At 39.6% G+C, this 15,829-nt stretch overlaps 1 protein-coding gene across 1 annotated transcript in view; it reads right to left on the bottom strand.

Moving 5' to 3' along the window:
- The window catches only part of LOC124154268 (protein sickie), a 1,153,386-nt gene that overhangs the window by 16,737 nt on the left and 1,120,820 nt on the right, over positions 1-15,829 (bottom strand). The window contains exons 27-33 of the mRNA XM_046527895.1: positions 11,789-11,872; positions 10,798-10,882; positions 9,962-10,128; positions 4,324-4,497; positions 3,501-3,757; positions 2,704-2,935; positions 518-827 (exon numbers count right to left, since the gene is read on the bottom strand). Of these exons, the coding sequence (XP_046383851.1) occupies positions 518-827; positions 2,704-2,935; positions 3,501-3,757; positions 4,324-4,497; positions 9,962-10,128; positions 10,798-10,882; positions 11,789-11,872 (1,309 nt within the window). The remainder of the gene's footprint in view (positions 1-517; positions 828-2,703; positions 2,936-3,500; positions 3,758-4,323; positions 4,498-9,961; positions 10,129-10,797; positions 10,883-11,788; positions 11,873-15,829) is intronic.

Raw genomic sequence — 15,829 nt, 5'->3', positions numbered from 1 at the left:
ATCATTCAAAAATGAACTCTTTCCTGGAGTTAGCATTGGTGAGGGCCAAAAAATTACTTTCCTCGGGATCAAATATGCATGCAGGAAAGTAGGTACCTATGCACTTTACTTATTTAAGGGTTTCATGTCCAAAATGTTTTTAAAATCGGATACATAGAATTAACCACTGCAGCCTGAGCACTAAAGTTCCCTCCATAAACAGTCTCTCATAATAAAAAATATAAAACTCTTTAAATATACTCCATGAATATGAATTGCTAACAATTTAGCTGCCATTGGTGAATGCAGAAATTAGTTTTTTAGCAGAATGTTTGTCAACAAATTCGGCCAGGATTTGTGCAAAATTTATGTGTGAGTTAGACAGCAGTGATCTATATGTATTGACTGATTTTGAGAAAAAATTCAGATCTTAGACCTTGAAACTAACTAGACAAAACTAAAACCCCAAAATAAAAGTCTTTTTTGGCGTACATTCAAAAACGTGTCTTTATCAAATGTAAATGCAAGTGCTGGTTACCTAGAGGCGCAGGAGGCGATGGAGGTCCAGACTCGGAGGACACGGAGGATGGTGAGCCTGGAGAGGAGGGGGAGGAGGAGGGTCCTGGGGGGGGTGGGGGTGGCGGGGGAGGGGGTGGGGAGGTGGGGTCAGCAGAGCCAGATATAGGGTCGCCCAAGCTAAACCTCCTCTCCAGGCCCGACTCTCCCATCACGAGCCCCCCGCCCATGGACAGGCGGTGCAGCGACGTTTGAGACGACGAGAGCGACTTGGTGGTGGTGACTATCCTTTGGAGTCGCTCATTGTCCTGCTTCAGGTTCATCATTTCATTCTGAAATCAAAAATATCCTTGTTATCACATTACTTTTCCTTTACTTAAAGAAATATTATGAAATATTGCTACATGTAAATTGAATATTGTAACTTAACTGATTATTGTGCTAATGATAAAGTTAACACTTTGAGTGCTGGCCGCTAATTTTAAAGCCCTACTGAAAAATCCAGCCATTTTTACTAAATTCGTACATTTTTTAAAACATAAGCACTAAAAATATATTTATACTGATGTATATTTCAGTAAAAATTAACTTTTCTCTTCTTCATGAATGAGTTGAATAACATTTATTGCTAATTTTTAAATACACAATTTAACAATGAAAACCTACTGTTTTTGAAAAATAAAAAAGTTGCAACATAAGATGTACTGCCATAACGTGCATAATAATTTTTTTACTACGCTCAATTTGAGCTATTTAAAACATGGGAATCATAAAAAAGCATTGTTCCAAGCAAAGCATTACAAATCCTGGATGACAAAAAGGGTCACTGCAACCTCAACGAACGGTTCTTTCTGCAAAAGAATTTTCACACAAAGTGGCCTAAGATAAGGATACCGGTAGCTACAGAGGACTTTTCCTCCTCAAGACATAAAGTGAACTCTTTTTCCATTGAGCAGTTGATTTTTGAAAAAAACAGAACCACTAAGCAGTAATTGGAAAAGTAGCACGGGCGAAATATTACGGCTTCACACATGCAATGCCAACTTAATAGAAAGACGTAATATTACGTCCATGGCACGCAAAGTGTTAACTGATTATGGTGCTGATGCTAAAGTCAATAAAATCAGACGTATTTATGAGTTCATACATTTGTCGTGCTGATAATTATATATACATAAGTATTTTTTTTGTTCTACCCTGTCATATATTTAGTCGCATTCAATAAAATCAGATGTATTTATGAGTTCATATGTTTGTCGTGCTGATAATTATATATACATATGTATTTTTTTTGTTCTACCCTGTCATATATTTAGTCGCATTCTGTGAAATCGATGGATGATGTAAATCTACTTATTCTTCTAATATATCTGACTCAATTATATTTATAACCATATATGCTCCTAAGGGACAAACTTGTCCCAGAATAATAAATTTCATTTTCTATTATATTTCTATTCTACTTACGGCTTGAGTGAGTGAAAAATCAGGGAGAACATTAAAAATTATGACTTCAAACATTGAAGCACCTAAAGTTAAAACCCATTCTAAATTTTTAACTAACTGAATAAAATTACTAGAAATTTTCAAGTCCCATGAGTTAGCATTTTCCTGGTACATAATTAGCAATGACTTAAGTGGCATTTTTGTCAAACGTTCAACTTCTGAAGCATGTATAGTTATGCAATCATTTCCAAAACAAACAGCAAAAAATACTGGTATTGTGTCTACCACAGAAATTATTAATGCTTTAATTAATGCTTCCAGTAGGACAAAGTTTTACCCGCATTCCATCCACTGAACCACGCATTTCCATGGTAGCTGGACTGCAGTCCACCATTATTTATTTTATTTCACTTCCAACCCACCAAATACAGGTCATATTGGTCATTTTATATAGGGGTATTCAACAAATTCCACAATGCATGTACATGAACAACCATGCCCTGGGAGGGGAAAACTACCCAAGCGGGACTTAAACCCATGATATCTTATTTGGCAGGCGAGGACTTTAGTCTGTCGACACCAAGGCTGGCAAACAGGGAAAACAAAACACAAACAGGAAACTGGATTTTTTTCATCAGTGGTCAATCAGTAGCTAACTCAAACTCAAATCGAAGAAAAATTTTGAAAAGTGCCCCACAGAGGATAAAACATGTACACTTATTCATCATATATAGAGACAAAGTATGCATTTTTATAACTCACCCTCATTCGCATCACAGTGTCCTTTAATGACTGCAGCTGGTGAGCAGAGGTGAGCGCTTCGAGGCGTATGTCCGTGAGCACCAGGTCTTTTTCCCTCAGCTGCTTCCTGAGTTCCTCCACCGCCTCCACCCCCCAACCGCCCCCTTCTCCTCCCCCACCCTCCAGGCCACCACCGCCCCCGACGCCACCAACCCCCTGCCCAGAGCCCACGCTCCCCTCCTTCTCAAATATACTGCAAAAGGAAAGAGATGCATCCCCATTCTCACTCATTGTGTGCATATCATTGAAAAGATGAGAGTTAGATTCCAGTTTTTAAAATAGAGATACAGGTTATTTTTTTGTGGGGTCGATGAGAATATAAATCTTTCAACAGCATGTAGCTCATTTATTTAAATATCCTCAGGCTCTACAAAGGAATGATGTAATACGCACCAACAAAAAATATTGATGCAAGTAATTCCATGCTTAAAATGTTAAATCTTGAAGCAGAAATATGAAATTTTTTCTAAACCAAAAATCAGAAAATTATGGCAACCAAAGTAAAGTTTTTAATGGTGGTGGTCAAGAACGTCACCCAGGTTTATTATATTTATTGCAAGCACATGCTAATTGCAAAGTTCTTAATTGATTCTTACATTTCAAAGTTCTTTGCTGATTAGCTAAGGGTCGTCACTAACTCCGACAAAAATGGAGACCACTGGCTCCATCAAAGTTCTCTTGAGCACACTCCTTACGTTTATAGAGCTGTGAATGGTTATTTCTGCATGCAAGTTAGTGAGCAAGCGCATATGACTTACGCTCCAGAGGAGTGGCTTCCCTTGATGACGACGTCATCCCCATTGGTCATGCCGTCGTGGAGAGGGTGGTGGTGGTGAGGGTAGTGGGGGGAGGTGAGGAGGGGGGACGAAGGGGCCGACGCATCCGAATGGGCCGTGTGTCGAGACCCACCGCAATGATCTCCACTCGGCCCCCCACTCCCCTCCACGTCAGACACAGAGCCACCTCGGTTCTTCTTTGAGGAGCGGGAGAAAGCTCGGCTGAAGGAACTTCGAAGCTGAAAAACAAAGCCAATTCCCACGTGAAAAAGTACGTCCAGCAGTGAGTCAACACAGATTTGACTGAAATCATCTCAGCTGGAGACAAGCTAGAAATGTGTAGCATGTTGGAATTTAAGTAGGAAAATGCACTCATGAAAGGTATGCTTCTCATAAGCATACAAATGACTCTATCAATAGTCAATAAAAATTACAGTACAACCAGTCAAAACACCGAGACAAGTATACAATTTCAGCATCAAGACAATACTCACTAAATCAGATGCAATGTTCTGCTAAAATAAATTATAACAAAGTAGTTGCTACAAATTAAGAAAAAATCAAGACGTGAAAAAGAGGTTGGAGGCACATGTAATAGGAGATAATGAATTTGCTCGCAAATGAGTAACATAAAAAATTTTAACCTCCATTCTCTGAATGGAATTGATATAATTTAAAAAATTTAAAACTGAGAAAGGATTGCATCCGCCATTGGCTGACATAAAGATCATCCAAATCATATATTGGACATTCATATCACTATGCTTGACTCGATGAGGAGCAGAGGTTTCCAAGTGACTCTTACCCATCCCTTTTTCTTCTTCTTCTTGCACCCACTCCCAGCTGAGCTGTGCCCCTCTCGACAACACTGCCTCGAAGGGCCGGAGGCAGGGCTACAGGAGCAAGGACACTGGCATGGGGGACCCGCCCCACCGGGCAATAACGGAAGCCCTCCAAGGATACTTCCTTGACTGGGATGCTGAAAGAATGATTGATACCAGATAACTTCAAAGCTTAATGTGTTGGTGAAATTCCATGAATCGCAAGGTAAAATTGCAAGAATGTAAGATTCAGAAACTTATATTTTCCAATTAATTCCAAATTTCTATGAATTCCAAATATTAATAATTGAATGATTAAGTTTTCATTCATTGATTTTTCATCCAGTTGCTGCTATTCTGAGATACATTCTCACATTCATGTTTGCCTTGAGCCCAAATTTTTGAAAAATTAATCTGGCGGACCATACGTCATGAAAATATAATGAATAACCCAGAGGCATAACCAGGAATATACTTTGGGGGGGAGATGAAGGGACACCGAAGGCATATCCCCCAGACAATGGGATTCCCGGAAAATTTGAATTTTTGAAAAATGACATTCCTAGAAGTACATTTCACATCATTCTGGCACTAAAAATTTAACTTTAAGCAGGTGTAGTTATTACAAGTCAAAACTAGACAGTTGTGTAGAATAATTTTTTTATTTGCTTTAGGCTTTGGGGGGGGGATCTATCCCCAAACCCCCCTAATAGTCAAATCACTGGAATAACCCATAAATGGAAAGGCAACAGGTGTCCCTCCCCCCTGATATATATAGTCGTATAGGGAGTAATATTGAATGGGTAAATATTAAAATAAAAAGTCAGAAGGAGTTGTGCATGTGGAAAACTAACCCCAGAAAGAGCGTCATGAAAATAGATTCACAATAGAACCACAAATGGTGACAGAAGACTACATGGATAGTGGATGAGGAATCTGAAGTAATTGTAAAAACAGCAAAGTCTTATAAATATTATGGTAAATATAGGTATTAATAAAATATTATATAATTGACACACTTTCTGAGCAGAAACTTAATAGAATACATGGAAAACCTTTTTAATGAAAACGTAACTTCATGAGTGGGAATTCAGAAGTATAATGAGGCACAGTCACTTTCAAAAGTCAGTCCACATACTTGGCGCAGCTGTCTCTGTTATTCTCCTAAGTCGACCTTTGCGTATTGCTTACGCATTCCTTGTCCACAGAGGTTCAATTTGACTTGATCAGGTTGTGCAAATGGTACAGCTAAATGACTCTAACCCTCGCCAAGAGCCCTGAGCACGATTTCAGAGCTAGGAAGGCCCTGTCAGTGAACTCCATCCCCCACACCCCAACAATTTCACCATCGAAGAAAGCGGAGACGAATTTCAGGATTTTTCCTGCGACTAATCCATCTTGCGAGGAAGACAGAGGAACATCTGAGTCGTTAGGTAAAATTATGAAGCACATATCATAGGAGTAAAATTTTCAGAGCATTTCGATCATAATTCTCCAATATTTTTTCCTCGACATATTGTGAAAAATACGTAAATATATACACCAAATTTAATATTGTCGTTTGCGCCACGGCTACCATCCACGCTCACGTTCACCTGTGCCGGCGGCTAGGGATTTTCAGTCATTTTTCAATATTTATAAGTGAAAAAGCAGTTAATCCTCAAGTTTATGTTTATTTGGTTTACAAGGGGTCTCAGTTTATTTCGAATAAAAATTTTGAATACCGCAGCACTTATTCCCATCCTGTAGATAGAAAATAAGACCTTTCTATTTGCAGTATTTTTTTCTGGAAAAAACTACCGTTAAGGCAATAGTCTTATGAGAGAAGATAATTTTTGTAAAATATTTTTCAGATGAGCAATCGGATTGCCTTAGGTTGTTTTTAAGATAAAATATATTTTTTCACTGAAAGTAGTAGTGAGATATTTATGGGCATCGAGTAAAAAGGCAGGCTTTTAGACCACAATGGTTCGTAGGAAGAGTTGTCCTTTTCTTTCTGGAAAATACTCGCACGATAGTATTCTTCAGTTTTTTTAAGAAAAAAAGTGCGAGCAACATCAGTGTGGCATAATGATCGTGAGTTAACCATTTGTGGTGGTCATAGAAAAACATGCGTTTACCTGCCCAACTGAAATCAAAAAGGGAGTATATTTGATTATTATTAAAGGTATCCTGAAAGTTTTGGATCACATGGAAGATTTTACAAATCACCTGCCCCGCCTGTGCCCTCCCACCTTGAACTTACCACTTTAATTAACAGTAACGCCTATTCGCATTGCTCCCTTTCATTCTATCCATATCCCTACTTTCATCCTTTCCCTCTGCCCTTACCTCAAATCACTCCTCTAAGGATAGCACTTCTTCATTTCTTTTCCTCTCTGTCCATCTCACCTTTTCTGTTTTTTTTTATATTCACATCTCGGATACCTTCATTCTTTTCTTGTCCCTCTTTCGTCATCTAAGTTTCCACAATGTAAAGCGCTACATCCCAAGTAGTATATTTGGTAGCTAATAAATATAGTTTGTATTGATTGCGCAGAAATAGTCATCAGGTACCCAACACGGCATATTTTTATCGGATGAAAATTATTCAGGCGTAGTTTTGTGTAATTAGGAATATGATCAGTATTTGTTCACCCGTAAGACTGACTCAAGATATTCATTACGTGAGTGTAAGTTCTATTAGTATTGTGAAACCACTAGCATATAATTATGTGGAGGACACTGACATATGCAAGATATCACCAGGCGCCAATTACGACTGATTCTAGCAGAAAAAAAAAGAAACGAAAAAGGAGAAAGACTTAGTTTAACCTCTAAATGAAAGGGGTTAAAGATAAAAGGTGCGCTAAATGTGCCTTAAAATTGTAAGAAATAGGCAAACAAATCCTGTAAGTAATGCTACCGATCGTTTTTTTTTTAACTACCCAAAATATATTTATGATAACTATTTACACATTCGAACTTTCGATGAACATAAAGATATGGGTTAATTACTTACTGATACCTGGAATATACTAAACATTATTAAAATATTTTTCCAGGGAAATGCTAGTAACGACTGAATAAATATCATAACGTAATATTTTAGCGTACATTAGTAGTCTGTATTTCTCCCCAGATGGCACAGGATCCTCCGTATCTAATTCGTATGCAGAAACGAAAAGCGACGGAGCGGTAGTCAATTGATACTATCTGCATACGAATTAGATACGGAGGTTTCTGTGCCGTCTGGGTCGTGTGATGAGACACGTAGAGAAATGTAGGATAATATATATCACAAGAAAATGCTTAAAAATAGAGCAATAAGTATCGATGGTTATTAGTAATAATGTGTCGAAGGCATAATGTTGACGGTTTTTGTGCAGGCAACTTTAAGAATACTCTTTCAGACATAAATTACGATTTTTGTTTCTTCCTTTTGCGTGCTTTGCGGCGCAGATACGTCACGGTATTTTTTAGAGAAAGTCAGACTACTCAGACCGACTCAGACCATCTATCTCGGAATACTATCAGGGTGAGAATCACGTGACTGGGAACTTGTCTTTGTAACTTGGGAACTGATTCACCTTGTGTTCCGGCACGGGGAGTCGGGGAAGTCGCGAAGAATTTAGGAGTAGTGAAGCATGCCTCGATAGGACTTCAGCAGACGGCGAGATTAGCCAAATTGGCCCATTAAAGGCACAGAAGGCTAAAGCCCGTATGACACTTCCCAATTTATTGGCCAATCTATTGGATTGTGGTCCAACGGACACACACCAATTTGTAGTCCAATATCCTTTTCACAATATTGGACACACTTTCTTGTCCAATTTGGAATTTAGAACAGGTTTTATTTTCTCGCGGCCAATCTCCAATAAGAAGTCAGTTGACCAAAACAAGGTCTTTGCAGAACATCAGGTTTGGCTGTAATACATTGTTTTTTTCGAAAATTCGCTTGAAGTTTCTAAAATGTGGAAGTTGTTTCACTATTGACTGAAGCGTACAAATCACACGAATGCTTATGCAACGTAAAATCATCGAAATACAATGGCGTTCTCTAGCGGGACATTTGAACACTACTTCGGCCAATATTGGTGTAAATATTGATACGCGTCATATGGTACGTAACGCCCGATATTTTAAACAATGCTGCGCGCCGATATATTGGTCAATACATTGGAAAGTGTCGTACGGGCTTTAGGCAATACCCGAAGGTCGAGCTCAGCGGAAAACGTGGTTGCTCGCGCTTGCCGTGGGGAGCGACTTCTGCACCTCGATTATGTAAATGTGACAGCGACGACGGCAATAGATGACCATGACGTTCTCCTATCACGTTCCGCTGTATCGCGCGATCATGTAAGCCACCGTCATCGCGCGTATCATACAGGTACGAGCGCGCGAGGTTGGTATCATTGAGAAATGGGTAGAGCCAATGAAATCCTTCGACACACCTCTGTCCAAGAAAACGTCGTCTGCGGAGACTTTGAAATAACGATAACAAACAACGAAAACATAAAATGGATGCAGTTCAAAGCGAAGTATTTCGCTTCGCCAATAGATAATATTATGTTAAAGTACTCGTATTATGGTAAAGTTATGGGGAAAGTGTAGTACTACTTTTCGATGTCTGATAACGTAATCCATTATGCTAATGCTCGCCGGGAGATGCTGCAGTCATTATATTTACTATATCGTAGAGAATGGGCGAAAAGTCGTGATCTTGGATTGAAACTAATTAATGTTGAAATGATAATGGAAGTGTAATCGCGCTAGCGATTTGAATGTAAGTACTTAATAATTGATTTATGGTGATTAAAAATCGAAAAGGAGTTTAACGATGTTCATAGTGAAACAAAACTCACAATATACAACTTGTCAGTACTATTCCACAAACTTTTATTTTAACAGTCTACTAGTTTCGACGTTTATACCGTCATTATCAAGACTAACCTGACTGTAAAAATAAAAGTTTGTGGAATAGTTCTGAGTTTTGTTTCACCATGGACACTTCATCGTTCCAACATGTAACGCCCAAATAAGTACATAGTTGAGTTTAACGATGTTGATATTTTGGAGAACGTACTTGGCAAATGTTGATAATTAAACTTCGATACAAAGTAATTGGCGTTTGAATCACGGATGTACTTCAATTAGCAGTACTTTCCAATTTGCTGTGTGGAAATAAAGCAGCTCAATCGAATTCACTACCGTGCGCATATAACAATTGAACAACGTGGACAACTAATAATGTCAAGAGAGCACTCCAGTAGAAATAATTACGAATTTATTGGTTTTTAATCGGTTATAGGGCATTTTTAAATTAAATAAACAATAATGTTTTGCTAATATATGCAATTAGTGCTCGTTTTTATGTCAGCATATGCTTGTCACCATCGGTTTCGAACGTGATAGGCCGATGACGCTCGCAACGTGATAAAGAGTGCGATCACGGTTTCATAATCGCTGCTATCACCTTCCGTCGTGGGAATCGCGTTGCCCCTAGCAACGGCATCTCCCTCACCCTTCTCACAGTTACATAATCAAGGTGCTGAAAGTGACAATGCTAGGTGAGAAAGGTTAGAAAGGCACACTTCAAGTCATATCAGTCTTATAGGCATCCGCTAGAGGCTACATGCTTACCTGTGACACAGGAGTGGAGGATGATGGGCCGGAAGAAGACAAATGGGAGTTGGCACTGCAGGCGGACGAGAGGGAGTTTATGCTGGAGACGGAGTCGGTGGACAACTGGCGACTCATAGAGCCCCCACTCCCGCCTCCAACACCAACGGCTGCCCTCGAGGCATCGACTGCAGAAACCATATAAAAAGTCGAATATAAGAAGACCATGTTCACAACAGGAGAAAATTTTTTCCAATTTTTTAATAACTCAAACTTGTCAATACTTGGAATTTTAATTGCCAATAATTATCAGTAATTGAGCTGCAGTGAGTTTCTAAAAGTAAAATTAGTTAAAATTAAGGTGTGTACATATTACCAATTTTGCAAACACTTGACTCAAAACAATCATCCCTTCCAGCAAGGAAGCATTCTTCTCACGATTCGTTCAATTGTATTCGGCTCAAATTTGTGGAAGTTAATACTCGAAAATGAAAAGGAGACTTCGTTGATTTCCACTGATTTATTTCGTCCGTACGACATGTTTCGAGCCATAGAGGTCATTATCAAGTACCTTGATAATGTAGCCCAAGTACCAAGGTACTTGATAATGACCTCTTATGGTTCGAAACATGTCGTACGGACGAAATAAATCAGTGGAAATCAACGAAGTCTCCTTTTCATTTTCTTCTCATGATTTTTACACAACACTCAATCTGGCAAGTATTTTTAAATTCAGATACGTATATGCATGTACTTATCTGAATTTAAATACATACATAAGTACATAAATATTGAGCCGCGATGTGCAATAGAATAGCATATTTCATAGTATAAGAAGAGAGCAGGATAAAACTAACCTTGTGTGTTTGATGTTAGGCCAGCCTCAGCACTCTGTTTCCGTAGCAACTCAATAGTTTGCCTCAGTTCTAGGAGTTCAGAGTCCTACATCAAAAAAGAATGCATCTCACTTTAAAAGAGCGGTAAAACAAACAGATACCTGACTCAAAAACAACAAATACACAGGCCATCAATGAAAAAACTTTTTTACTGAAAATACCTTACTATTATGTTTTTTAAGTTGCTGAATCCAAATATGATGGTTTTACAGTTGTAGCACCCACCATTGATTCACATTTTACAGATAAATTTATGAAATCAAGCATTGTTTTTAGAATTTAACAGGTTTTTTATAGTTATAATAAAATTGAAAAAGTAGGTCTAATGAACGAAGATAATGGGGGATTACTATTGGTACTTCACCGAGAAGTTCAGCAAGCGATTCATCGCAGAAAAAGCTACACAAGAAGCTTCAAGGAAAAAAGGGAAAGAAAATGTAGACCAATTCCAGTTGACAAGTGAACCCTGTATTATCACGCTGTAGTAAATAGAAACAATTTTATAATATAACACAGTGTTTCATTGATTTCCCTGTATACCATATAGGGGTATTAGACTAAATATTAAATACATATTACTTGGAAACTATGGGTGATACAAAAAAACTCGGGCCAGGTTAGGATTCGGCACATCAAAATCTATACAGATCAGCTATTAAAATAAAAAAAAATTTCAAACAAATTTTTTTTGTTGGCCTGTGTTATTTTCAGCGACAATGTTACCAATAACTTTTTGCATCCACGCCTAAAAATTTTAAGCAATCGCCCCTTAGATAAACAAGAATGTTTCAATCAAGATTTTTTCAAGAAATTAATCTAAGCTAAAAATCTTTTAACTGTTTCCCTGTATTTGTACTTATTTCTTTCAAATTGATTTCTGTTCGTAAAACTATGGGCCTGCAGTCTGCAGAAACAGAAATGACAAATCTGAGGAAATATAAAAAAGGCAAACCTTCTTCTCTGCGGTGGCAGTGAGATGCTGAAGTCTTTGCGTCATATTGGACAGGGATTGCTCGAATGCTGATACCACGTGAGCCTGAGAAATAGAATAACAGAAATACAATTACAGACTAATCATCACATACAGACATAATTTTCCATTTAGTTAGACCTTTATTACAATCCACAATACAAACAATACTCTAGAACATAATAATATAAAACAAACCAGCCACTAAATGCGCTAGCACTCTAAGTCAAAACAGTTGCAAAACTTTACTACACATTTTTCACCAAATTGGGGTGGATTTATAACCCAAGTTAATTTTATCGCCCAAAATATAAAAACGTTTACTGTATTTGCTTCGATGATTCGTTTCATACGAAAATAAATTCTGACAATGTGCAGTTAATTCCGCACTGAAGGCGCTCTCCAACGCACCCACAAACCCCCCCCCCCCCCTCCCCTCAAACTGGATCAGAACCTGGAGAGGAACGATTACATTACTACTAACGGTGAAAGATAAATCGTTACTTTCCTTGTAACAGTTACTTGCTCGTTATCGACGATTACTTTACCGATTTCACTCATTAACCTAGGTCAGCAGATAACAGGTCGATAACTAGGAGTACAGGTTGACTCCCTGAGTACCATAATGAGCTTGTTTATGTCCAGTTACTCTTGCGTTGTAGCCTACTTATGGTGGGTACAAAATGACGCCCCTTGTGTTGTTACCCCAGTTATTCTTGTAGGTACGCATAGAAAATGAAATTACAACTTAAGCAATGGCTACGACTCAATCATTCCACATTTTTACTCCACTATTCGGCAGTTGTCACTTGGTCTTTAGAGAGAACAATCTTACAAGAAGTTATTGTAATTTTACTGATTACTTTTTAAAATCAGTAATTTGTGCTCTTATAGTTGATCGCTCTTTTTTATTGTAACTGAACCCGGATACTTTTTCTCGACATTGATGGAGGGAAAACACGCAGTAAGTTTCCCTGCATTGCTTGGAAGTGCATAAGGCGCGGGCGATCGCTGCTGGTAGATGGCGGGCCGCGCAAGGCAATTGGCGAGACGCCAAGATGCCTTCACTAACATAAGCGTCCATTACCATTATGCGAACGCGTGCCGCGTGAAACATTGTGTTTGACATGCCCGGCGGCCTGGGATATGGAGGAATTTAAATGATACCTGCAATTAATGCCACCGTTAATGCAGTGCCTACCCGGATGACGTGGACCATTTTAAGATAAGCTAGGGTTAGTGGTTTGGGCACACGTTAAAGCCTAATTGTACTAAAATATGTTGGTATCAATAAAGAACAGCCCTTCCATCCTTTCGTTTACTTGCAACATCGAGACTAGCCCTTCCTTTATCTGAAAATAAGTGTTTATGGGAAATTACAAATCATTCCAGAGAGTTAATGAGTTAGAATTAGAGAACATGATTGACCGCCAAAAATGATAGCATACGTATCAAGAATGAGCGATCCATTGTAATAAATAGAGTAGTCAATTCTCAACAATGGATTTTAATTGCACGATGAACTGACAATTCGATAGATCTGTCTTTAACTACCGAACACCAACAAAGTGGAATTAACAATGGCCAATGAAAGAAAGAAATGAGCACGACAGCGACATGAAGTGCGCGAATTACTAACGATGTCCTTGTCTGGTTCGTGCGAGGACGCAAGCAGAAAGATGCGGTGGGCATGATCAAGAGAAGGAGGGAGGCAGATGGAGGGGGGGGGTCATTGGCGGTTGACCCCTTCCCCTATTGGCTGAGGAGATGCATGACGTACCCCCCGCGGGAGGTTCGAGGGGGAAGAAGATTTTGTGGGGAGGACACGGACACAAACGAAGAGACGACTCGCGTTTTGCCGCACGCCAATCAAAACAAGGCGACGACTCAAGCGAGGGCGAATGTTTTCACAGCCAATGTTACGACGACGACACGACCGCCGCGTGCCAATGAAAAATACTTCTCGCTCAAAGGCCATGAGATTCTAAATTAAGGCCGCGATATCGTCGACGAAAACAAACAATTTTATGAAACCATTACCTGGTTAATTATATCGTCATAAAAAACTACTATTCAACAAGATGTACCGTGTACTGCAACTACAGCTGCACACTTCATACAACGTTTTTACGCGCAAACGAGAGGAGACGGCTTCATTAGTAGCCACCAATGAGAAGGGCTGAGGAAAAGCATAGTGAGACTCTTCATGAAGTCAATCTTCAAGTCATGAAGGCAAAAAAAAAACTTTTGGTCGACAGATTAAAAATGCTTCCAAGAAGAAATTTTAAGAGGATAAGAGGGGAACGTAACCGTTGAAATTTATAGACTTCTCCCAAAATTCACAGTTTTCCGTACGTGACCATGTGCGTGAACCATTGTCTGGACATGCATTCGCACGGCTAGTTCTGCCAACTATCGTTAGGACGATCGCTCCGACAATCGTAATGTGAAGCGCAACCGGAGAGATATTTCTATTTTTCAGACGAAGAGCAGAGGAAGTGAGTGAGATGGTGCATGCATGAAGGAGTGAAAGGTGAGAGCCGTGGGTCAACGAGGCTAGAGAAGGCTATTGTTCCGCCTTCCCAGACTGCTGAACAGGGTGGAATTCAATTTGCATGGCGGGGGTGCTGTCGGGAACAAACGAACGGATCGCCACTGCGCCTGCGCGGCTTTTCCCGCCTTCTCGCAAGGGCGATACTAATGCCCCGTTCAGATTACAATTGTCCGAGCGATCGTCCTAGCGATAGTTGGCACAACTAGTAGTGTGAAGGCATGTCCGGACAATAGTACACGTCATGGGCGTACCCAGCGAGGGAAAGGGGGGGGGGAGGGCTGCCCCCTAGATACAAAAGTTAATTTAGTTCAAAGCGAAAGCATTTTTCATATCCAAGAAAAGTGATGTTAGTATAAAACATGCAATAAAAAAATAATTTTTTCGAGCGAATGATTTAAAAAACTAATAAAGCGCTGTCACAATTTTTTTAAATTTTTGTTTCCTCAACCTTTTCTGTGTTAAAACTTGAACTACCACGCCTTGCCCCCCTCTAGTCTTGGTCCTGGGTACGCCCTTGGTTCACGTAGTTCCTAACGTTGCCACTTTACGATGGTTAGGCGCTGGGAGACCGGAAGAGGAAGCGACAAGCGAAAGATGAAAAGTTCGTGGAGCTCCCTTCGCTCTATTTTTTATTCATGGATATGTCCAAGCAACGAAGAATATGGGCGGAAGAAAAATAATTCGTTAGTACACGTTGAACACAGTAATATCGACCCTGCATACCTCAACAGCTTTGCTTACCGTAAATTTCTCGTTCACTTTAGACGTATGCACTTGAAGGGAGCACAGGTTTTAATCATTGTTGTGTGAATGTACGATAGTTCCAACAATTGCTGGAACAATCGTCATCTGAACGAGTCATAACAACAGGTGGGCGCGGGCGGGAGAAAATAGATGAACGCCGATTTCACATCCTCCCTCCTGACAAACGCGAATAAATGACCGCCAACCCCACTTGCCCTTCATTGGTCATTCCTCCCTGTGGCCGAAATATCACAAGAAGGTGAGGCCTAGGTACTAGGCTAGACAATTCTCCCTTCCAGGGGCGCAGCTAGGAATTAAGACTAGGGGGGGTTAGGTACAGCAAAACCTGGGGGGGCGGTATATCCGCCACCCAGGGGTAAACGTGAGGTGCGGAGGCCCTCCCCCAGAAAATTTTAAAGATAAATGGTTCAAAATGGTGAGTTTTACAACTGCGAGGCATATTTTATAAATCCTTACACTCTTCTAAAGGTAAGTAATATTAATCAAATCAAGTAAAATGGGTTAAAAATAAATAAGTTTCTCTGAGCTCTGGGGTTTTTTCTTAACCTCCTCGCTGCGCCACTGCTCCCTCACAGAATGAAAGTCTGCCGATCGAAATAAAATACGCACATACGAGGCTGCGCTCATATTCACTAACTCTTGGTTTACTTTGTCGTATTCCACTGTAAGTTTTTCCTGGAGATACACAATTACTTATGCCACTT

The sequence above is a fragment of the Ischnura elegans genome, chromosome 1 (assembly GCF_921293095.1).
Source record: "Ischnura elegans chromosome 1, ioIscEleg1.1, whole genome shotgun sequence".
NCBI classification, from domain to species: Eukaryota; Metazoa; Arthropoda; class Insecta; order Odonata; family Coenagrionidae; genus Ischnura; species Ischnura elegans.
This window is presented reverse-complemented; position numbering and strand designations above follow the sequence as displayed.